The sequence below is a fragment of the Chinchilla lanigera genome, unplaced genomic scaffold (genome assembly GCF_000276665.1).
Source record: "Chinchilla lanigera isolate Chin_1 unplaced genomic scaffold, ChiLan1.0 scaffold00155, whole genome shotgun sequence".
NCBI classification, from domain to species: Eukaryota; Metazoa; Chordata; class Mammalia; order Rodentia; family Chinchillidae; genus Chinchilla; species Chinchilla lanigera.
This window is the reverse complement of record NW_004955556.1, coordinates 413,941-437,092: the sequence shown is the minus strand read 5'-3', so window position 1 is coordinate 437,092 and position 23,152 is coordinate 413,941. Positions and strand designations below refer to the sequence as shown.

Genomic DNA, 23,152 nt, shown 5'->3' with positions numbered 1-23,152 from the left:
CAGATACATTACCTATAGTTCACCATCAGCTCCTGTTCCTCTAAGCCAAGTTTCCCAAAATCTACAACCTGAAGTTTAAATTCATCCTTTCCTTATATTCCTTAAGTATTTCACTTATTTATAACAAACTGTTTCCTGCTATTGTCCTTCCTGTTTAGTCTTGACTTTCTTTAACCCAGTATTTTACAAACTACAAATGGCTGGTATTTTTTCAATGAGAATAAACAGGCAACATAAGAATGTGTTGTACATAGTAACGGTACACATTATTCCATGACATACTTGTTTCAGCTATAAATATGGTCTACGTACATATTCTACTCTATATAACTGATAAAATTTATAATGTGGGTTTGTAGTCAAAACAGTTGAAAAGCTACTGCTTCAGCCATTTATAATATTAACCAAATTACACTCCCTTGTTTAAAAGCTTTTTTTTGCAGCCCCTCTCCATCAGCTGCAGAATGAAGTTTAACCACCTTAATATGGCACTGGAATTTTTTCACAAATAAGCTCACCTTACCATCCTGTCGTCCTGTTTCAATTCTACCAGCTTCCTGGTGTGCTATTCCCTCTGCTGACATAATTCTTTCTCATTTATACAGCAAATCCTGCTCATCTATCAAAACTTAGTTCAAAACTAACTTACCTAGAAAAAAAAAACAAAAAACTTAGTTCAAGTCTGTTTGCCATTACCTCTAAGATCTAAGACACCTGAAAGTACACCGTTTACCAGAGAACGGATATATCTTACGGGGCCTTTTCCACAAGCTGGACTTGCCTTATACTTTTCTGGGCTTTTCCCTTCAGTCTGCCTTTAAATGGTTTTCCTAAGGTTTCTGTCCTCCGTAACTTTTACCCTCTGTCCTATGTATTGACTTCTGCTTTTGTCGATGAGAGAGAGACTTTTGGACCTCGTGCTCAACACCCTGTAAGCCATGGACAAGTACAATGCTAGTTAGGACTAATACTTCCCCACTCTGGGACCCAGACTGTAGTTCCAACAGCTTTCTTTTCCTCTTCTACCCTTGAGGCTGGCTGCGGCGCCCTACTGCTTTACATACACCAGCAAATCTCCATGACTAAAGCACTTTACTCATCAAACCCAAGGAAAGCAAACAGGTGGGAGTCTCCTGCCACTTTCCATCATAAAGTAAATTATAAGCAATAAATATTTCTCACCCCACCAGCCGCACTGGGCAAAACGCAAGTCCCATCAGTGAGTGGCCCTGGTGGTTCAGCAGGGGGACCTCAGAGGTGTGTGCATCAAAGAACAAACAGGAATGACTGAGGCCCTTGGGTCCTCGGTACCAAGACGCAGGACAAAGGTTCTTAGTTCTCCACGTACCAAGCGAAGTGGTGCTGCCTCGGTGCGGCCCCGCCCGCCCCGGAACAAAGCCTGGAGAGGATGGCGGGACCCTGAAATGCACGGAAGCGTCCTTGGCGTCGAGGACGCGCCTCTGCCTGCCAGGGAAGCTCCGGGAGTCCGAGGCCGCCGGAGAAGCAGCAGCGGTGCCCCACCGGGGTCGTTTGGTGCAGGGCTCACAGCCGGGGCCCGCACTCATGCTGGGACCCGCAGCTCACGGTCCCCGGGCCGGCCCGGGCAGAGCGCCTCATTCACTAACCCTGAGGGGCACGGACTGCGCCTCCTTCTCGGCGCGTCCCCGCACCATTCCCTCTTTGCCACTGCCTGCCTCTGTAGTTGCTGATCCGCCGGGCTCCGACTCAGACGCTGTGCCGTAGCTGGCCTTCCTCTTCCGCAAGTAGCCGACCTGCCTCAGAACGCGCCGCTCGAAACAGGGATTCGTTCACTTTCCCACCACCGGAAAGCTGCCGTCAGGCGCTCCGACTTCCGGGTGCCCGCCGTCGCAAAGCGGAAGTGCAGTGCTTCACGGCCACCGGCGCCCGGAAGGTCAGCGTGTGAAGGAGGCAGTGGTAACGTGGGTTTCCCCGCTGCTGCTCTGGAGCAACGGCCGAGCTCAGTACCTCGGCCTGAGGCGGCGGCGGGAAGCGGACAGAATTTTGCTGTGACACCATGGAGGGCGGTGGGGGCAGTGGCAACAAAACTACGGGGGGCTTGGCCGGCTTTTTTGGAGCCGGCGGAGCTGGTTACTCACACGCAGATTTGGCCGGCGTCCCGCGTAAGTATCGGCCCTCGGGTGCGAGCCTGTTTCACGGCTTCCTGCGACTGCACCAGACGTGCGGGGTCCCGTTCTTTTTCTTGCTGGCGTTCACAAGCGTCCTCGCTAATGGTGGGGTTAATTACCTGCACAGCTGCTCTTGAAAGGTTAAAGGGGCTTGGTGGGGGGCACAGATCTTTAGGGAGCCCTTTGTGATCGACCTGGGCTCGGAAGATGATGCGTGTTTTCTTCGTTTATACCCACGCGGCCTTTCTTCGCTTTCATCACGCTTGTTCCTGTATGTTGGAAAACGTGCTTGACCTTGGATTAAGACAAGCGCAGTTGTAGAAGTAAACGTATTCCAAATAGCAAGCACAAAGATGCATATTTTGAATTCCAAAGCAGTCAGAAGGGCAAGGCACTCAGTAATAATGAGTATAGATGAGAATAGGAGTTGGGACAATCCATTTGGAGAGAACGGGAAAGTGAGATGAACTTCAAAGGTGGTTTGTAGATAGGAAGAAGGAATGCAAGTAAGAATTACAGCTGGGGAAATATGCAAGATGCCTTTAAAAATATTTTCTTTTTGAAAGTTCTTAAAATATTTTATCTCATATATTCAGGAACTCAAAGAAATCTTTTTTATATCTCTAATGTCCACGAGTGACAAAACTGAGCATGGAAAACAATTTGTGTGCGTCTTAGGACTTCTGAGTTTCGTGTCACAATGGGCACTATTTTAATGTAACAAAATACTGTTACCTTAACTTGGTTAAGACTTGAAGGTAAGCTGAGGGACCAAAGGATGACCACCGTTTGTTGAGCTGCTACACTGTGCTGAGTAATTTTCTGATGCAGTACTGCAGTAGTTTAAAAAACAAAAACAAAAAACAGTTCTGATATGAAGAATACATACTGCTGACGAACCAAGTAACATAAAAGCATTGAAGATAATGAGTGATAAAAGATGTAAAGAAAATAAAACAGGGTAATGAGATGGTGATGGGAAGAGGAGGAACTTTCTAGAATGGGTCAGGGTTGACATATAAGTCAGTAGGGCTTATTTCCTTCTCAGGTGATTCTAGTTACTACACAGAAGGTAAATTGAAGAGGCAGGAGGATTTAAGTTAGGTAGAAAGTTGTTGCTGTGAGATTTGGTGCTTGGAGTAGGATGCTAACAATACAGATGATAGATAACAGTTCAAAGTACATATTAAAAATAGAACTAGTAAGGCTTTCGTTTGATAAAATGATCAGTCATGATCAGCGCATAGATTTATAAGCAGTAGCTGAGATACATAAGATCCAAAGAGTAAATTTAAAGTTTGGGAGAATTTATTTTTCTTGATAGTTTTTCGCCTATCTTCAAAGTTAGTGGATTTGAAGTCTGGCCCTCTGAAATTCTGCATTTTCTTTTGCATTGACCTCCATCCATATAGTAAAATCAACCCTGTCAGCCTCAAATTCTGAAGGAACCATCCTGGAGTGTTTATCTACAATTAGAAACCAAATTCCAACTTCCCTTTTCCCATGAGATTAATGATTCATCTGTTTATTGTAATTCACATAATTGTTAGGCATCCTTTTAGTAATATGAAAGAACCTAACTTTATAAATGGCATGAGTTTGCTTCCTGCTTGTTTGATCTACTACCACCAACAACCATACTGGCATCGCACCTAAGCCACTAGTGCAAGACTGATTTGAGATTGAGGGACCCCAAGAAGGATTATGTAAACTGATAGATGGATAAAATGGGGAAAAAATTGCACATTCAGTGACCTGTAAGTCAGTTGCAAAGCATATGTAACAATTGAATTACCTTTATATGAAATAATTTTAAAGAATTTTGTTGCAATGTGACATTTTGTTTTTTTTTCTAGTAACTGGTATGAACCCTTTGTCTCCTTATTTAAATGTGGATCCCCGATATCTTGTGCAGGTAAGATTAAATAAGATTTGCTTAGTTGGTGCTTTATCTTACCCTGAAGAGAAGAAAAGGTCACATATTTAACAGTGACTTGAACTTTTGGAAGCATTAAATTTCCATTCGTTTCCCCCCCACCCCACCCCCACTTACAAGTCCTGGGGACTAGCTTGTGTCTTCAACTGTGTAACTCTTCAGAAGTGCTTTTTTTTTTTTTTTAAATCAGCAAGGTATTAGTGAAAACTATCCAGTGAAAATAAAATTTATTTTTAAAGCTTAGTTTACTAAACTAAATGTCAAAAGGGTACTGGGCTAAATGGCGAAGTTTAAGATTACTGATTGAATATCTCAGGAAAGCAACATTGACTTACCATCAAAAAAAATCAAAGTACTATGATATATCAATGTATAGCAAAGCAATAAAAGAAAGACTGTAGCATACAAAAAATTGCCACAGTAAGTATAGAAAAACTTTTGATTAAATCTAACACCCTTCTAGAAGACTCTCAGACTAGGAATAGAAGGGAACTTCTTTAATAAAGCAGTTTTAATAAACAGTTTTAATAACTCCTTTAATAAAGCCACAGAATATCCAAAGCTAATACTTAATGTTAGAAAGCTGGGTACGTTACCCTTAGTATCAGAAACCATACAAGTATGTCCAGTGTCTTAAATTCTGTTTTAACATTATCTAGCAGGACAGTTAGGCACAAGAGAATGAAATGGCATCCAGATTGAAAAGGAGGGAAAACAGTCTGTTTGCAAATGAAAATAGTCTGGTTATGACTATAAAAAAATCAAAGAAAAGCAAAAAAAAAAAAACTGTTAGAATAAATGAATTGAATACAAAAAATGTTAGAAGCATAAATGATTTTAGCAGTTACAGAATGCAAGACCAGTTACATAAACCAGTTGTTTCTGTATAGTAGCGGCGAACACTTAAAAAATAAAATTACAAAAACAATTGTATTACCAGAAGTATCAAAAGGAATACAATTAATAGATTAAGGTACAAAAACTTACAATCTTGAAAACTATAAAACACTGAAACAAAGACCTAAGTAAATGGAAAGACACATTCCATAATTATGAGAAATTTAGTATTTTTAATATGACAGTACTCCTGAAATTGACCTCCAGAGTCAAGCTATGTCTCAGTATCCATGGTGGGTTTTTGGTTTTTGGTTTTTGGTTTTTTTTTGGTAGAAACTGACGTGCTGATCCTAAAATACAGATGAAAATTCAAGGAATGTTGAATAACCAACAATTTTGGAAAGGGACAAATTGAAGGACATCTCAATTTTAAAACAATACAAAACTACAGTAATTAAGACATTTTGATATTAGCATAAAGGCTTAATCTGTAGATCAGTAAAATAAAATTCATAGTGGAAAAAGTTCTTACATTGTTTACAGTCAGTTTTTATCAAAGCTGTCAAGACTACAAGTAGGAGAAAAAGATTCTTCAAAAATGATGTTGGGATAATTTGAATCTTAGTGTAAAAAACTGAGGCTAGACCTCAACTTCACACCATATACAGATGTTAACTCAGATTGGATTAGACATTAAGGGCTAAAGCTGTAAAACTCAGAAAAAAAAAATCATAGACATAAATAGTTGTGATTACATGAGGCAACAGTTTCTTAGATGTACCACCTGAAGCTAAAGTAACGAAAGGAAACTTAATAAACAAACTTAATAAACATTTAATTTTGGCGTGCTAAAGGCAACATCAAGAAAGACAACACAGATTGGGAAAAATATGTGTAAATCACTTACCTGATAAGGGACTGTATGTAGAATATTTTATTTTTAGGAATTCCTGCTGGGCATAGTGGCACATGCCTGTAATCGTAGCACTGAGACTGAGGCAGGAGTATCACTAAGAATTCAAGGTCAGCCTGGGATACATAGTGTGTTCAAGACCAGCTTGAACTACAAACAAGACCCTGTCTCAAAAAAATTTATTAAATACACCAGTTACTAAATTGTAACATTTGAATAGATATTTCTCCTTGAAGACATGAAAGTATCTAGTAATCACATGAGAGTTGTTCATTCTCATTAGAGGAGTGGAAATCAAAACAGTGCAATGAAGTATCACTTTACATCTACCAGACTATGACTACAAACACAGGTGATAATAAATATTGGTAAGGATATGAAAAAATTAGGCCTTTATACATTGTTGGTGGGAAGGTAAAAGGGTACAGGTGCTTTTGGAAACAGTCTGGCAGTTTCTCAAAATGTTAAAAATAGGGTTGTGTTAAGATCTGGCAGTGCTATTAGATAACCAGGAGAATTGAAAACATGTTCATGTAATTTGTATGTGATTGTTTGTAGTGGAAATACAATAATCCAAAAGAGAAAAAAATGAAATGCCTATCAGTTGATAAATGAAAAGTAAAATGTGGCATATACGTACAGTGTCATGTCATTTGGCAGTAAAAGGAATGAATTAATGATACATGCTACAGCATGGATGAAACTTGAAAATTTGTGAAATCCGAGAAGCCAGTTATAAAAGATCATATAATGTTTGCTTTTATTTATGTGCATTGTCCAACCTAGGAAAATGTATAAACGATAGAAAATAGATTATCAGCTGCTGAGAAGTAGGAATAAATAGGGCGTAACAGGTATAGGGTTCTTTTCAGGGTGATAAAGATACCCTAAAGTTGATGGTGATCTTGGTTGTGCAAATATAAATATATTTGATAATGTCCATCAAAACTGCCTTATAAAAATTTTTCTCTTGTCCATTTCTGTATTGAAGGATAATTATTTGGTCAAATACAGTGATACCTCAGTTCATGAACTCAATTCTGTAATTCTGTTGCAAACTGAACTGGATGAGAACTGAATCCGCATAAGGTCAACATTGAATCTATCTGTTGAATTTGATTCGGTTCTCGTCCAACTAGATTTGTGACCAGCATGATGGAAAGAATCAAGTTTGTCAACTGAGGTACTACTGTAATATGCCTGAAATCCTCAAACAAGAAGCATAATTTAGAACTAAGGTATTAATTTAAAAGTCAGGAAGCACCCAAAAACTTGCAAAATTGTATACAGTGTACCGTGGCATCAGAGCTCTTCAATTTGTGTAACAGTAAGTGTCTGTTCATTTGTGCAATTTTTGGTGAGGTTGTATGCACAGACAACCCAGTGCAGGTTGGATCTGGATCGTGGTGCATGACTATAATCCTAACACCTGGGTGCAGAGGCAGGAGGATCATGAGTTCGAGGCCAGTCTGGGCTAGATAACAAGACTGTCTAAAATACAAGACAAAAATGAACAAAAATCTAGTGCAGAGCTACCTTTCCTAATCAGGAATGTATTTACCAAAGCTTTATATTTGGCATAGGAATGTGGGAGAAGTATTTTTTACTAGTTATATCTTCTGTGTTAAATGTGGCACTGTATGTATCATGTGGTATCCATTGGGAATTATTTTACAAAACTGCATAGAAAATGTTCTCCATAAAAGTGACTTTTCAAAAAAGACTTTTCAAACTTTATGATTTTTTACTGTTAAGAGTGGTAGCATTTCTTAACCTAGGATTTTGGGTTCCTTTCATTGGCTCATGCTAAATGTGTGCATGTATTTACTAAGAAGAGGGTCTGTAGTTTTCTAAGGTTCTCCAAAGAGTATATCTCAGGCAGCTATTACGGTGGAGCATTTGGGGTATAGCCCAGTGGTAGAGTGTTTGTCTAACATGTGCCAGGCCCTGAATTCCATGCCCAGCACCGCCAAGGAGAAAAAAGAATTTTTAGGGTGGCTAATTTGGCCTTGTATGACTGGTCCAGTCTGTTGTTCTTTAATAGTTTTGCCCAATTTTAATGATCATTTGGTCTCACACACAGTAAGAGGGTGCTCAGTGAAGACCTACAGAATAGCAGTTTTCTGCTTCCAGACTGGTCATCTATCAGCTATTACTTCTCATAGTTTTCTGTTTACCTTTTTTGAGAGCCGTCCTTTCTAAATGCCTTTGCATCACTGCTTCAAATTCATGAAGGCAACTAACGTACAGTATATCTCATTTCAAAGGTATGAATGAGATTCTTCCTGGAGAAGGGAGGACTAAATGTGTTACATATTTCATTTCACACTTATGTATTATGTAGGCCATTTTATTTTTGAGTAAGATAGTTGAGTTTGCTTAAAGGTTTGGTTTTTTTGAAAAACTACTGTGAAATTTAAAAAAGTATTTTGCAGTAATATGTCTTGAAGGACACTCACCTTGACTTTCATTATCACCTCTTTAGGATACCGATGAGTTTATTTTACCGACTGGAGCTAATAAAACCCGGGGCAGGTTTGAACTGGCCTTCTTTACCATTGGAGGATGTTGCATGACTGGTGAGTATAACCATTTTTTTTAAGTGTCCTCAGCCCAAGTAGTTTATGGGACCCAAAACCAATAAGAACATTGATTTCAGGGCTTTTTAAAAAATAAGTATTTTCATATTTGATAATGAAAATGAGTCAGAAGTACAGTTCTTTAATACAACAAAGCTATAATATTTGGATGAATTGTTATGATTCACCAGGGGCTGCATTTGGGGCAGTGAATGGTCTTCGGCTAGGATTGAAGGAAACCCAGAACATGGCCTGGTCCAAACCAAGAAATGTACAGTAAGTGTTGGGTAATCATTTGACATATAAATGCTTGAATGCTAACCTCTGCTTTGTTAGTTTGATGGGTATAACCCTGAGGTTACAAATGTTTAGAGACTTGATACTTGATACACTTTTTTTTTTCTTTCTGTTTTTTTTTTTTCTTACCCCAAATAGAAGAAATGAAGAAATCGGATTACTGACTCTTAGGTTTTAAAGGGACTAAATTTTTGAGTCAGTATCCCTTAGTTGTCTGGTGCTATCCTCTCCTAACTTCTCAGCTACATATATTCAGTTTTTTAGGCTGTGTGACGTGCTTTTTAAATTGGTGAATTAGTATAGGAAATCAGATTGTTCAGAAGTGTGTAGAACCAAGGGATTTAGTAATGAAATAGGGAGTTCATAAGATTGATGGCTAGGTCTGTTATTTTACTTGAACTTCTTACTGACTTCACTTTTTGTTTCTGAAACTAGAGAGCCATAGAAACTTTAAAGTTTTAGAACTTAGTTTTAGAAGGATAAGGCTGTCTTTCCTCAGAAACTTGAAGCCTACAGAAAAAGGAAAGGACAATTAAATGGGTTAGAAAGTATGTATGTCTTTACTCTATGTAAGAAATAAACATGACCAATCCTTGTTGCTCTTGCTTCAGTAATATGTTGCTCAGATTTTCTGTTTTTTTTAAAAGAAAATATAATTGCTTTTATTTTTACTCTTTCAATTTTCATTTTAACACATCTTAATTCTTTTTTTGTAAGAGGAATTACAGTGTGTGTACCTTTGGAGTTACAGTTTGTTCTAGAGCTCTTTAAACTCCATTATCTGTGAATATTGTTCAGCCAGCAGATGGCAGCAGATGAACTAGTTAGACCTTATGACACTTGAAGGCCTGTCAAGTTTTCCTATTACTGTCTGGATTGTTGTATTCACATTACCAGCCCAGATCCTTTATATTTTTGTGTAATTCTTAATATTTTCCTCTTTGGTCCAGTAATTTTTATTTTTTGTATTAAAATTTTCATTTGATAGAAAAGTAGATAAAAATAGTATGGTGAACACCTGTGAACATAACTCTTCTTCAACAACTATCAGCCATGTTCCATCTCCTTTTCCTGTCTAGTATATTTTGAAACAAATCCCCAAATTTATATTGAATATGAATTTGGAAGTGGAAAATGTTCTAGGAAGAATAACTTGCTTCATTTTCTAAAATAGTAATAGGTAATCATTGTATCTTTCTAGATAAACAACGTTTAGTAATGGGGAGAAGGTAGGATTTATAGCCAGGCAGATATATGTGGCTTCAGAGTCCCAGTTTCATGACTTACTGTTTTGTGATTTTGAGTAAACTCTTTTATTTTCTGCCCTTAGGGTTGTTAAGAGATGATAAAAAGAGAGGTTGGTAAGGGCTCTGTTCACCCACATGGATATCAAGAACCTCATTGTCAGAGTTGCAGTAGGTCTTCTGTAGATAAGAAACACATTTGCAGTTCTAGGCAAGGGGTAGTCTAGCAGTGCTTAGTCAGAGCTAGATGCCTTCATCACACATCATTTGTGTTGCCAGATTGCATCCTAAAGAAAGTCACCATTTTTCAGTCCCTCCAGTGATACAGTAATGGAGATGAATAGTTTTAAAGCTTATTACAGATGAAAAAATTACTGAACCTTACTCTTACTAGTAAATGTGTAACATAATTAGGAACAAAATACTTCTCTTTGCAAAAATTACTAATTTTTAAAAATACTGTTTTATAAGTAATACAAATTGTCGTTACTATAGAGATTAATTGAATCTTGTAATAATTAAATGAGTTCTTCAACTCTTCATTACTATGCTTCCACTGTTTCCAGCAATAGTCAGCCATCCGGCCTGACCTGTTGCCGTGATGGTGTTACACTGCTGGGAGAGCATTGTCTTGTCTTCTTCCTCTGGTGGCCTGCGTTGCTGTTTTGGTGACCTGGGGCACTGGTGCAAGGCGTGACTGTGCTTCCTTGAGAGTGTGCTAAGCATTCTCTTTGGCTGCTTGGTGCTAGTCTGGAAGCAAACAGTGCTGTTTCTGTCCCTTCAGTTCTGCTTTATGTTCTTTACTTTGATTCTAGTTAGTATTCTGAGTGTACGCTCTTATTCCCAAAAGAAATGAAGCCAGTTTGTCATAATCAAAATGGCATCTTTTACATTATCTGTTTCTCTAATCATTTTCTTTACAGAGTAGATTGTTATTAAAAACTTTGGTATGTTTCACATGTATTCAAAGTACTGAAGATTTTAACCTTACTCCTGTCTACATAGAGTAAAAACTAGTTTTTGAAATTTGAGGAGGTAGTAAGGTATATCCTAAAATTAAGAAAACTCAAGGTATGGTTGTAAGCATTTTAAGTAGCTACTGTATTTTTTCTTATAATTATTAGAGATAATGATTCTAAATGAAGATTCTTCTTCCCTGGTAGGATTTTGAATATGGTGACGAGGCAAGGGGCACTATGGGCCAATACTCTAGGTTCTCTGGGTAAGTAGAAATCTCATTTACTAATAAATCATTAATGTAAAAAAGGACATGGAAGTATTGTGGACAACTTGGTCAATGAAAATTTTTGTTCTAGGATATGAGACAATTATATTTAAATCTGCTCTGGTGAATAGGGTAGACATCACAAACTCTTTGTCCAAGCAGAACAACACATAAAATCGTGTTTTAACTAAGTTGAAATTCATGTAATTTTAGTCCAGGGCAAAGGTTTATCCTCGTTAGGAAAGGTTCAAGGTCCTGTAGTGAGACGTGATGGATTAGTCCTGTCCTTTTGCTGTGTTTTCCTAATAGTCTACTCAGCAGTCTGAGTGGCTCATCCAAGTGGCTTTCAAGGACCTCATTGTCAGAATTGCAGTAGGTCCTCTGTAGATAAAAAACACATTTGCACATAGGCAAGGGGTGATTTAGCAGTGCTTAGTCAGAGCCAGGCGCTTTCATCACATCATTTGTGAATGATAGTCTTTTCATTATTGATGACATATATGCTCTGACATCCAGGGTTTTAGTAATTTATTAACTTACTGAATTTCTGATTATCCTTTTACGTGTGGCAGAATAAGAGAAAATGTAGACAACTCATTGAAAAGATAGAAAACACCTCTGCTGTGACATAGTAAGATCCCAGCCTTGTCATGGGATTTGGATGCAGTGTGTTTGCATACCATGCAGTCAGATTTGTACTTTGGGTTCTGGTATGTAGTGCTTCCACATGCTGCTCTTGCTGAGACTTTCTTGGTTTCAACACTGCAAGTCCCATGTTGCAGAAGCCCCTCAGTCCAGGGCTCACTGAGTATGTGGTCACCTGCTGGTGACCCTGTACATTCTGACTGTCCTGTGACCAGTCACAATATTCTCATGTTCATTTTTGGTTAAGTAAATTGACCACAAAGATGTCCTTGTATAGACATGAACATAGCTCAGCAGAGGAGTAAGACTGAGCTTGGTATACCATTGTTGGAGGGCCAAATGCAGATATAATTTTGAGAAAGGATAAGAAAAAGTTTCAGTGCAGTCACCTGATAGGAATCTGTAAAAGCTCAAAAGAAGGATTGTTTGAGGAAGGAGCTTATAAAATCAAATGGTGCTAGAGTTACAGATTTTAGCATATGAAAATCTCGCATTCTTTTAAATAATGTTTTCCCTTATAATAAAGTGTGTAGGTGTTTAATCCACAGAATAGCTATTATGGGTAACATATAAGTGAAAACTTAAAATATTCTTGGAACTATCCGGTAGCACTTTGTAGAAATAGCAACTCTTGGTGTTTCTTCTGAGTCCACAGATGTTTCTTTTTATAGCAGTCAGAATCATTCATGTGTGCATGTGTGCCTCTTCACATTTTAGTGGATGTTGTTCTTCCTACTTTTTAAGTGACTACTGTATACTGTTTCATTATGCAGAAAGTCCTCTTCTGTATCAGTTCAGGTGGTACAAATGCTCTTGATGGGCATTTTACTAATTGCCAGGGTTTTACTGTTTAAAATAATGTTCAGTGATTGTTGTATATCTGTCTTTGGAAAAATCAGAAATAGCCACACTCACTTTTAGTCATGCTTTTGTTACTGATCACTTCATTTCCCCTTTAGCTTTGCTTTATAGCGCATTTGGTGTTATCATTGAGAAAACACGAGGTGCAGAAGATGACCTGAATACAGTGGCAGCCGGAACCATGACGGGCATGTTGTATAAATGTACAGGTGGGTGCTGCTGCATAGAGAGCTAGTTCTTAATTAATACACTTGAAGCATGCTTGTTATCCACAATTCTCAATGAAAATTCTTTATTTTCCAGTATAGCCTGGTGCTCAAACCTTGTGGTTATTTTGGTTTGTTTTTGTTGTATAATTGTGGTAAAATATAACACTGTCTTAAATATAGTACAGTTCAGTAGTGTTAAGTATACTCATAGGTTTATGTAACCCACCTCCAGAGTTTTTCATCTTGTGAAACTAATGCTCTCATGCTCATTGGACAAAAATTCCCCATTTTTCTCTCTTTCCAGTTCCCAGCAGTCTTATAATTACTGTGTCTTTGTATGTGATTACTGTAGGTACCTATACAAGTTGGTTCATGGATCATTTGTCCTTTTGCAACTAGCATATTTCACTTAGCTAATATCCTTAAAGTGGTGAGTATAGGGCCCCGTGATCCACTTACTTTCCAAAAGCCCCACCTTTGAACACCTGAGACTTTTCAGAGACATTTTAGATCTGTAACATTGGGACTGAACCCAAGACCTTGTGAGGCTAAGCACACACTCTTACCACTGTGCTACATCCCCAGCCCAGTGCCAGATTTATTTTTTTTATCATGTAGATAGAGCTTTGTTTACTTTCCATAATTCTATCAAAAAATAAACATGATTTTAGAAGTTAAGGTTGTTACATCTAAAATTCTCAATGATGTGCAGTGGTCTCACATTCATCATGCTCACCTTAGTTTCCTGCTTCCAAAGGCAGCTGCTTTAATTCTTTACCTTCATCTTTTTGAGTAACATGACTATTTGGCTATTTCTTGGGTTTTTAATCTTAGAATATTGACTTTCTACTAGAAAAAGTGTATTAGGGCCTGTAAAAATTGTACAAAATGTACTTGTTGGAGAAAGAAGTCTTGCTTTTTATAGAACATCTCATTTACAAGTCTCTGAAGGAACTAAAGTTTTATGGCGTTCGTTTTATGGCCAGACTGAAACCCAGGCAAGTTACTTTCATTTTCTACCCAGCTCTTTAGAGGCCTTGTGCTAATCAACCCCAAGTCTGACTCCAAAGACATTTATTTCCACACCAGATCACCTCCATGATATAGAAATGGAGGAATTTTTAGAAAAGGGAAAGGACTAATAACAGTTGAGCATGGACTGAATTTCAAGTGTATCTGGTCCCATGATAAGTATAGGGAGGGTGGGGGAGAAAAGTCTGGCAGGATAGTTTAGACCTCTAGAGTGTGGGAGGCCAGGGTGAGAAGTTTAAACTTAGACCAGAGGTCCTCAGAAAAGTGACAGATGATGTCTATCACTTGGTCATATGATCACACATTGTATGTGTGAACCAAAATGCTACACAGTATCATATAAATATGTACAATTACTGTGTGTCAATTAAAAGTATATTAATAAAAGTGTCCTTAAACAAGCAAGCTTGAACACTTCAGCTACACAAGATTCCAAAGCCCTCTGCTTTGGACAGGGAGTCCTGGAGACATTCTTGTGGGAGATTAAACTAAAAATAAGATAGATTGAAGGCAGAAGCAATTAAAAATGGTCAAGGAGGCTAGGCGTGGTGGCACTTGCCTATAATCCCAGTACTCAGGAGGCTGAGGCAGGTGGATCATTGCAAGTTTGAGACCAGCTTGGGCTACGAAGTGAGCTCAAGGCCAGTCTGAACTGCATAGCGAGACCCTGTCTCAAAAAAACCAAAAAATAAAAAAAAATCGTCAAGGAAAAATATTACTACAGGAGTTTAAGGTTTGTAATACGGGCATCAAGGCAGGCACTAAGTAGTGAATGTTACGTTTGATGAAATGGGGGATGGTGAGGGAGATGTAGTTTTCTTGCTTTGTGTTTCTTTGTCTTGTGACATTGTGGAAGTAGCAGCATGACTGAGTAGCACCCACACCGTCGTCCCACCCAGTCTCTTCCAGGAAGCACTGAACTCACAGATATCACTCATTTATTTTTGACTCCTGTAGTTCTCTGTCCTTTCAGAATTCTCTTTTGCTAGTAATTCCTGACTATTTGGTGATTGTTTTCTGTGAGTGGTAATAGGTTTCCTAGATCCCTGTGATGACATTAGGAAAGTTTTCAAGAGTTTGTAAACCTGGAGTTAATATGTGGTACAGGCTCTGTTCAGGAGACATATGGAAGTTACAGTACACATATGAATAAATGGAAATGCCAGTACTGTATTTAGAATATAGGATGTTGTAGCAAAAAATGCCCCCCCCTCCCCAATATACTTCAGTTTCTTAGTTGCCCAAGTAATAGTTCCTGCTTTAGTTCTGGTTGCTTCTGGTCTCAAAAATGGCTGGTCACTATGATGCACATTGTATAAACCCATCCCCAATTGACAAGCCATTCTGCCTCTGTACTTTCTGCTTGCTTTTCCAATATAAACCCTAGACCACAGAAGATTGCGTACGAGTATTTTAGAAGTGATCCCTGTCAGTGCCCGTCGAGATAAATAAAGCTGCCTCCTAGATGTCGTTTTGGTGTTGTTTTTGCAGTGTAATTAAAAGTCCAATTGATCCTCTTTACGGTACCGTGAGAGACTATGATTTGCTGTCTTGCCCCTTCAGTGGCTCCAGGTTTGACTCCTTATTTGTCCTTTACTCCCACTTTGGGCCTCTGTTCTTCCTGTTCCTTTTTCGTAGAACAGTCTTTCCAGACATGCACCTCACATGCTCCCGAGTCTGTCTTCTTGCATCTGTCTTTCTTGAAGCATCTCTCAAACACCATAGTACGTATACATAATTTTGTGCTGTGAGATAATTTGCTGAGAGAGGTGTTATTTAAGCAAAAGATCAGTATTTTTAAAATGCTAATAATTAATGCCAAAATGTCCTTCCAAGTGCTAGCTTACCTTTGCTGTTATGAAGTGTCAGTTGGTAAAAAATAACTGTCTTGGTTACTTTCCACTTACGGCTGAGACAAAATACCTGACACCCAAATTTAAAGAGGGAAAGGTTTATTTAGTTCACAGTTTGTGGAGGTTTCAGTCCAGAATCTGCTGGCTCCAAAGCAGGGTAGCATGGCACAGGGGCAACAGTTCAACAGAAGACAGCAAAAGCAACAAGAGCAAAGTGGAGCGAGGAAGCAGGCCTATTGCCCTCCTTTACATTGTATGCAGGCACTGCACTGTGGAGTGGCTCCTTTGTACCCACTACCTTTACACCCATACCTCCTCCATAGGGTCCTCTTGCACAGGCTCAGGATGTTTACTAAGTGAGGACCCTGGCCCCCTGCTGAGTCATTTAGTTAAGCTTCTAAACTTCTCAAGTGGACACAATGTATCAACCATTACAATAACCGTTTCACTTTGGTATTCCCTGCTTGTTCATGGGACTGAGCATTTTCAATTATCAGTTACTTGTATTTTCCCCTGAAGTCATACCCTTCATTGTTTTTAATTGAGTTGGTGCTTTAACTGATTTGATAAAATGTATTGTATATTATGATAGTTAGCTTTTTACCTTTTATATATATATTACATGAAATTTTACTTATTGGAAAACACAATGCTAATAGTAAAGTTATCCAGAGCAGGTGACTCATATTTTGGCAGGTGACATTTTCGTACATTCAGTTTAGACATTGATAAATAGAATGTTTTCACAATAATTCTGATGGTAATTGCTTAATTTGAAAAACTAGACTTGTATATCACTTTACTTACTTTGTCTTTGTAAACTGACTTACAGAAAACATAGGATTATCTTGTCAGGGTTTTGGCAAGAAGGAGGACTTACTAGTAACTTTTGCCTGTGAGAACTTGTTTGCTGAAAATGTGCAACTAGGATGCTCTAAACTAATTGATTATAGGAAAACTATAGCTGTTCTTGTCAGGTAGAACATAATCATCCTTAAATGGATGTCATATTCCTCAGGGAGTCCCATAATGACATTTCACACCTTCTGAAAAGACATTTGTATAACTCATTAAGGAAATATGAGACCTGAATTAAAAATCATATTATCAGACTTCTTTTAACCTGGCTTCTCTGGTCTGACAACCACCCATTTTCTTATATATTTTTTACTTGTGATCTTTCCACTAATATAGCTTCGTATATTCCATGTTGAGGCTTTTAGTCTGAGCTGCTTTCTACATTTTTTTTCCTCTTTGGATTTCTATTTTGAAGAGTACATTGGGGGTCTATTGGGAAATATTTTAGTTGAGCAGAAGTGAGCCTTTCTCCTAGGGTTAATGGTTCTTTCCTTTGTGGTTTATCCTTGCAGTATTCTTTTTTGTTTTGTTTTTTGGTACTGGGAATCAAACTCAGGACCTCGCTCTTGCCAGGCAGGCGCTTGTGCCGCTGAGCTGTATTCCCAGCCCAATCCTTGCAATATTCTGAGAGTGCCTAAGCACTCTTGGAACTCTTTGAGTGTGAAATTTGAAGTTACATTTTTATTCCTGCCACGTAAAATTAATTTCTGCAGTCTGTCTTCCTAGGTTTATTTGAAACCAAAAATTAATAAAAAGACACGATTTGTCTTTTTAGAGTGATTTCAATGTGTTGAGCTAAACTGTTTGAACCAGGACTGGTGAGCAGATGTTGGGATTCTGGGTCAGCAGATTATTTACTTCCTCTTATTATTCACTTCCACAGTTGTAGTAGAAATCGAAATCTACTTTTCACTTGACATGGAATTGATAGGTTTTCTTTTGTGTTTTTTCTCTTCTGAGCCATGGATTTTAATGTCCATAATTAAAGTTAGAAGGGTCCCATACTGTGCCTCATTACTGCAGGGAAGTCCTGACACAGAAATTAAGGCTCCCGTTTCTTTTGATAACATCAAATATTCAGCTGTTTCCTTTCTAACTTAACAGTTACTCAGTATGTCTTAAGGTAGCTGCTAACTTGGTGCATTTTTTACATTCAGTACTGCCTGTAACAGGCAACACCATAGTAGACTACCTCCTGTAGGGAAATGGGGAGTGGCGTGGGGCTTTCATTGGCTAGAAGCGTTAGTGCCACTGTGCATAGTGGGCTTGGTGTCTTCCATCTATTCAAAAGATGGAATTCCTTATTTCATGTGAAATCTCTGATTCTTAAAATACTAATGTATCTTTTTAACCTAGTTTGGGTCAAACTCTTGTTGGCTAAGTGCCATACTTGGGCCACCTTTTAAATGTCTCCCCCTAAAAGCCTTCAGTGTGAAAGTATTTTTAGATTTTTTTAAACAAGATTTTTTTCTATGCTAAGGTAAAGCTTTATGGGTATGAAAGGTATTTACAATCTTACTGTCCTAAGGAGATCTGTTTTTGCAAGTCCATGTGCCTGCATGTTTTGTAAGAAGTATTGTTAGAGCTCTTGAAGATGAAGTTCCATATGAGGTCCATTTTATACACCAAACCTCTTATTCTCAGATGTCTCAGGATTTTATGATCCTTTTGAGGTTTCTTATGTCTGCTCAGTAAAAATGTGGTGGATGAATTACTATAAACTGTGACTCACCTAACCAGAAGGTGCCTAATGTATCATAAAGCAACCCAGCCAATAAAGAGATCTTTCAGAGGCTTGAGTAGAAAACATTGGTAGTTAATTAAGATACGGTTTTTTAAAAATGTGTTGAAGATTTTAAGAATGTGACTTTTGAAAAATTTTCTGAATATTGTGCTGATCAGATTTGCATGTGATCACTTTACTGGTTGATGGATTTAAAATGAAACAAATTACTGTAAGTGCTTATTGGTGAAAGTGTAATTGTGCTGGGTGTGGTGATACATACCAGTAGTCCAGCTATCTGGGAGGTGGAAGCAAGGATATCATAAGTTCAAGGCTACTCTGGGCAATATGTCAAGACCCTGTCTCAAAAAGTTGTTAAAGTAGAATCATAACTCAGTAAATGTTAATTCCTTTTCTGTCTTAGAGCCGAATGTGATATTTGATCTTTATCCAGGCCATTTTAATCCAATTCTCCGAGATTTAATTTAATTATTCTTTATATGTGAATGATGTTGAGTACACTCATAATACCATTATTCACAGTGGCTAAAAGGTAGAAGTAACTCAAGTATCTGTTTTTATTTATGAATTGATACACAAAATGTGTACCCACATACAATGGAATATAATTCAGCCTTACAAAGGAGAGAAGTTCTGGCATAACATGGATGAACCCTGGCATTATGCTTAAATAACTGCTTTGTGACAGTCAGTCACAAAGGGACAAATACTGAGTGACAGTCAAAATAGTCATAGAAAAGGTACAAGGTGGTTACCAGGGTTAGGAAGTAAGTTATGTTTAATGGATAGTTTCAGGTTTGCAAGAGGAGCTCTCTGGGGATGAATGTTAGTGATAATAGCACAACAGTGTAAACATTCTTAATGCCACTGAACTGAACTATTGAAAATAGTTAAGATCTGTGTATTGTTCTATGTATTTTTCCACTGTTTTGTATATATTTTTTGGTTCTGGGAATTGAACTTAGGGCCTCATACATGCTAAAAGCACACATTGTACCACTGAGGATGGTTGGAAGCCCTCTCAGTATGTAAGTTAAATCTGTTCCTCTAAAGCAGCACCAGCAAAACTAAGATTTACATTTTATCTTTTCAAATGGTCACATTTTCAGTGGTACATAAGTACCTGCGTAATAGCTTTGAGCCTCAAAGACTGAAAGATTTACTCTCTGGTCCTTGTAAGAAAGACTTGCTGATCTCTGTTGTAAACTATTATTTTTATAGTTAGCTCTGTATCCCAAAACAATGCACTTAAGTATTCTAGGTGTCCTTTCCACATGTTTAGAAAATACTTGCCCTGTCTTTCTGGAAGTGTTGTGTAAGGGTGTAAGATAGGAGGTAACACTGACACACAAGTCTTGTTTCTTTTCCTTTATAGAGATTGACCATTGGTCTTATTTGCTTGCTCTGTGTTCAAAGCAAGTATATTTGCTGATCAGCTTCCTATGCTTAGTTGGCCAGAAGTTACTTGATTAGAGAAAGACTAAAGCAGAGGCCCTTAAACTTCTTTGAAGTCAATCACTTGGGAAGCCCTGGAATTAAGGGAAAGAGTAAAATTAAGATATGGCTGGTATATGATAAAAGGCTGCCCTTGAATCAGGATTAACTGTGTGGTGAGTAAATCAGACACTGCAGATATTTGCTATCTCCTTGCTGGAGATAACTTTTCTAGGCTTTAAAGAACTAACATCTGTCATTGATTTGAACCAAGTTTTTGTTTCATTTTGATGAAAAAATAGAAAGCTTTGGGGGAATAAATTCTTCCTAAGAGATATTTTAATATCCCCTAGTAGTCCAAAGATCATAAAGCCTTATACATCCTGTTGTCACTGTGGGACTCCCAGTGTCTGCCAGAGGATTTTTATGGAAGCTTGACTACTGAAAACTTGTGTGGCAATTCTTCCATGTAGCCTGGTGGAAACTGTTTCTAGGACATGCAAAGCAAAGAAAGCTCAGCTGGAAGTGGTTTGCAGTAGACTTTATGTGGATGTATCATGCATTAGGGGTCTAGAGTGTCTTTATGAAGCTCAGTGTTCATAGCAAAGCATCAGTGTGCTTTCATTTATCTTCTCTGTCATTTTTTTACTAACAAACAGCAGCTTGGGCCACTGCTGGTTTCGTGTTTAGAATTGAGTTCAGTACATTTCATTTTGGCTGCCTGTTTGAGAGTACCCTCATTACACTTAAAAGTTTTAAGTCTAGTAACTGAGACATAATGATACTGTTGCAGATACCTTTAGTGTTAGTCTCCTGTGCCTCAGTTTTGGTTTTTTTTTTTCCATTTTAATTGTTATTAATTAAATCTAATTATTTACTTTTGGCCTGGCAGCTTTTTCTTGACTTACTAGTCAAAGGCATGACACTGATCATTATTAAACTGAACACATTAAATTAGCAGGTTGAGTGTACAGTATTTTTAAGTTTTTGTAATGTTTCAGCCACTGACTACATGAAAAATTAACTGACATGCCTACCATCTAAACGCAACAAGATGATGATATTATGTGGACTTTAAGGAGATACCTTCCATTTACTTTGATTTGTGAGGCTTTTTAAATGTTTTGCTCTCTATCCCACACTCTCACACTTTTATGGGTGATGCCTGCAGCTTGTTTGGGTATGTTTAGGACAGATAATTGTGACATTTCACAGTGGAAGCTAAGCAGAACACCTATCAGAAGCTTTCAGACTGGAGAGACGCCTACAAGGAGGGGCCCCCTTTATCAGCCAAAGACATCTGGTAGACTTACTGAGAAATAGCTAACTCAGAAGTGTTTCATTGTAGCAATGTTGCTATATTTCGCATAATTGACTGGCATGGAGGTCAAAAGGGCCAAGAACTATCACCATGGATCCACCCCACCCCACCTTTGTCTCCCTAAAACATGACCTGGATAAAACAGTAGCTACAGTGTAGGCCACCTTAAGTCTCTGATCCCTTGTTTATGGAGCATCAAAATGTATCACATTCTTTTAAGTTTCCTTGGGAAGCCCCTTCTGTGGAGTTTTCTGGTTTGGATTTTCTTTACCACATAAGAGTTACAAGACTGACATAACTGTAACCAAGCATTTTCTATTTTGAGAAGTATCTGTGCCACTTCCACCTATTAGGGGTTTTTTAAGTGACTGAAACATTATTTCTGTATTTTGAATAAAATCTTTTTTCGTAAGAAAAAGTATACTGTTGTCAGCAGAATTAAAGTCTGAGTCTTGAATTTTTCCAACCAGTCTGACAATGCAAGGTGGCTTACTGCTTATTAGTTGGGGGAGAAGAACACAGGAGGGTTGGTGGGGGTTGGTGTACCATCAGCCCTAATTCAGAGTTTGAGTAGACTCATCTTATTACTACAGCTGCTTGCATCCTCAGTTAATATTTGGAGGACCTCTCCAGAGTCCAAAGACTGTTACGACTTTTTCCACATAGTTTTCACCCTGTTTGTATTACAGCCTAAGTTTACTGACTGCTGTGAAGTATAGACCTCATAACCAGCAGGAAACGACTGACTGGTTGGAACCTCAGTAATAAATGTGAGACTTACCCATAACTGCTATAGTTATAAGGTGGATTGAGAGAAATCACGAAATCTTTGATGATTCTAGGTTCAAAATGAAAACTATGGAGAAAACCTGAATATGAAATTATCAAAACATGTATTGAATGGTTTGGGGAACTTATCTCTTGGACTTAAGTCTACTTTCGTTACTTTTAAAACTTACTGTTTGGGATAGAACATTCTTTTAAAATGATGTTTCTCCATGTCTTTTCCTTGTACCATATAGTTATGTAGCCCTCAGTGCTAGGGTAAATGTGCAGTGTAAGGTTGTTTCATTTCTTTTCCTTCTCTTCTAGGTGGGCTTCGAGGGGCTGCACGAGGGGGTCTGGCGGGCCTAACACTTACCAGCCTGTATGCACTGTATAACAACTGGGAGCACATGAAAGGCTCCTTGCTCCACCAGTCACTCTGAAGATTTTGCCAACTCATGGAGGACACTTCTAGTAGTTATCCAGTTTATAAGCCAGTCTGGATTTATTTTCTCCTGCCTACAATTCATTTGAAAAATTGGAGATTCTGATTTGCTATAACGAAGATCATGGATAACAGATACCCAGGAACCAGCAGCCGTTCTTGCCCTCAATGAGCTGAAGCCAAAACCCTTTGGTAGCTCACTTAAGTAACATGGTTCTCTTTTTTCTTTGGAGATGATCTTGCACCTATCTGTTCTCTCTCCGACCCCTGAACTGGAAAGCCACTTATTCCCAGAATTCAGGTCATACTTACTGTCAGTTCTTTATCACGAAATTTGTTCATTAATGACCTGAAACTGTAATATTGCCTTGTACTCTAAATAAAGGGTGAAAATAGAACCAGAGTCCTATCTCCAGTGTGAAGTTGGTGTCTCCGTTTGAAAACATACCCAAATATAAACATTACTGTTGGCATTTTTTTTTTTTTTTCTTGTATTGAAATGAAGGGCTATTGGTGGCAGTAACTAAAGAGTTTTCTCTGTGGAGGTGGCAAAAACCACCTCAGAATTTCAAGTTGATCATTAGAATACTGTGTCAGAACACTGCCCAGCACCTCACTCCTTTCTGTATGCAGTAACTTGTTCTTTCTTGGGACTGACTTAGGATTAAACATTTCACAGGAAGCTTTGGGAAAGCTAAAGGAAATGAGGGCAAAATACTTACTTTGAGTCTATCTTCTTACTCATAAAATGAAATTAATTATTATAGCACTGTCTGTTACACATATACTTAATATAAACCACCGTCT

At 38.2% G+C, this 23,152-nt stretch overlaps 2 protein-coding genes across 5 annotated transcripts in view; one reads left to right on the top strand and one right to left on the bottom strand.

Moving 5' to 3' along the window:
• Positions 1-1,829, bottom strand: part of Parg (poly (ADP-ribose) glycohydrolase) — a 104,672-nt gene extending 102,843 nt beyond the window's left edge. The window contains exons 1-2 of one of the 4 annotated variants that reach the window (XM_013508787.1): positions 1,349-1,421; positions 519-649 (exon numbers count right to left, since the gene is read on the bottom strand). Coding sequence is in view for 2 of the 4 variants with exons in the window: in XM_013508788.1 (XP_013364242.1) it covers positions 1,349-1,565 (217 nt within the window). In the remaining 2 variants the exon portion in view is untranslated. Of the gene's footprint in view, positions 1-518; positions 650-1,348 lie in introns of all 4 variants that reach the window. The other 3 variants (XM_013508788.1, XM_005412559.2, XM_005412563.2) reach the window with 3 other exon arrangements.
• Positions 1,830-1,910: 81 nt separating this feature from the next.
• On the top strand, positions 1,911-22,748 carry Timm23b (translocase of inner mitochondrial membrane 23 homolog B (yeast)). Its single transcript, XM_005412558.2, has 7 exons — positions 1,911-2,141; positions 4,004-4,062; positions 8,319-8,412; positions 8,604-8,688; positions 11,117-11,175; positions 12,783-12,893; positions 22,228-22,748. The coding sequence occupies exons 1-7, from the start codon at positions 2,036-2,038 to the stop codon at positions 22,341-22,343; spliced, it is 630 nt and encodes a 209-aa protein (XP_005412615.1). The 5' UTR covers positions 1,911-2,035; the 3' UTR covers positions 22,344-22,748.
• The last annotated feature ends 404 nt before the right edge of the window (positions 22,749-23,152 follow it).

What these genes read in the sequence shown, in the direction of transcription:
- Timm23b (XM_005412558.2), top strand. Translation starts at nt 2,036, where the DNA reads ATGGAGGGCGGTGGGGGCAGTGGCAACAAAACTACGGGGGGCTTGGCC. An exon ending in TGGAGGATGTTGCATGACTG is followed by an intron (nt 8,413 to 8,603) that starts GTGAGTATAACC and finishes ATGATTCACCAG; the next exon opens with GGGCTGCATTTGGGGCAGTG. An exon ending in TCCAAACCAAGAAATGTACA is followed by an intron (nt 8,689 to 11,116) that starts GTAAGTGTTGGG and finishes CTTCCCTGGTAG; the next exon opens with GATTTTGAATATGGTGACGA.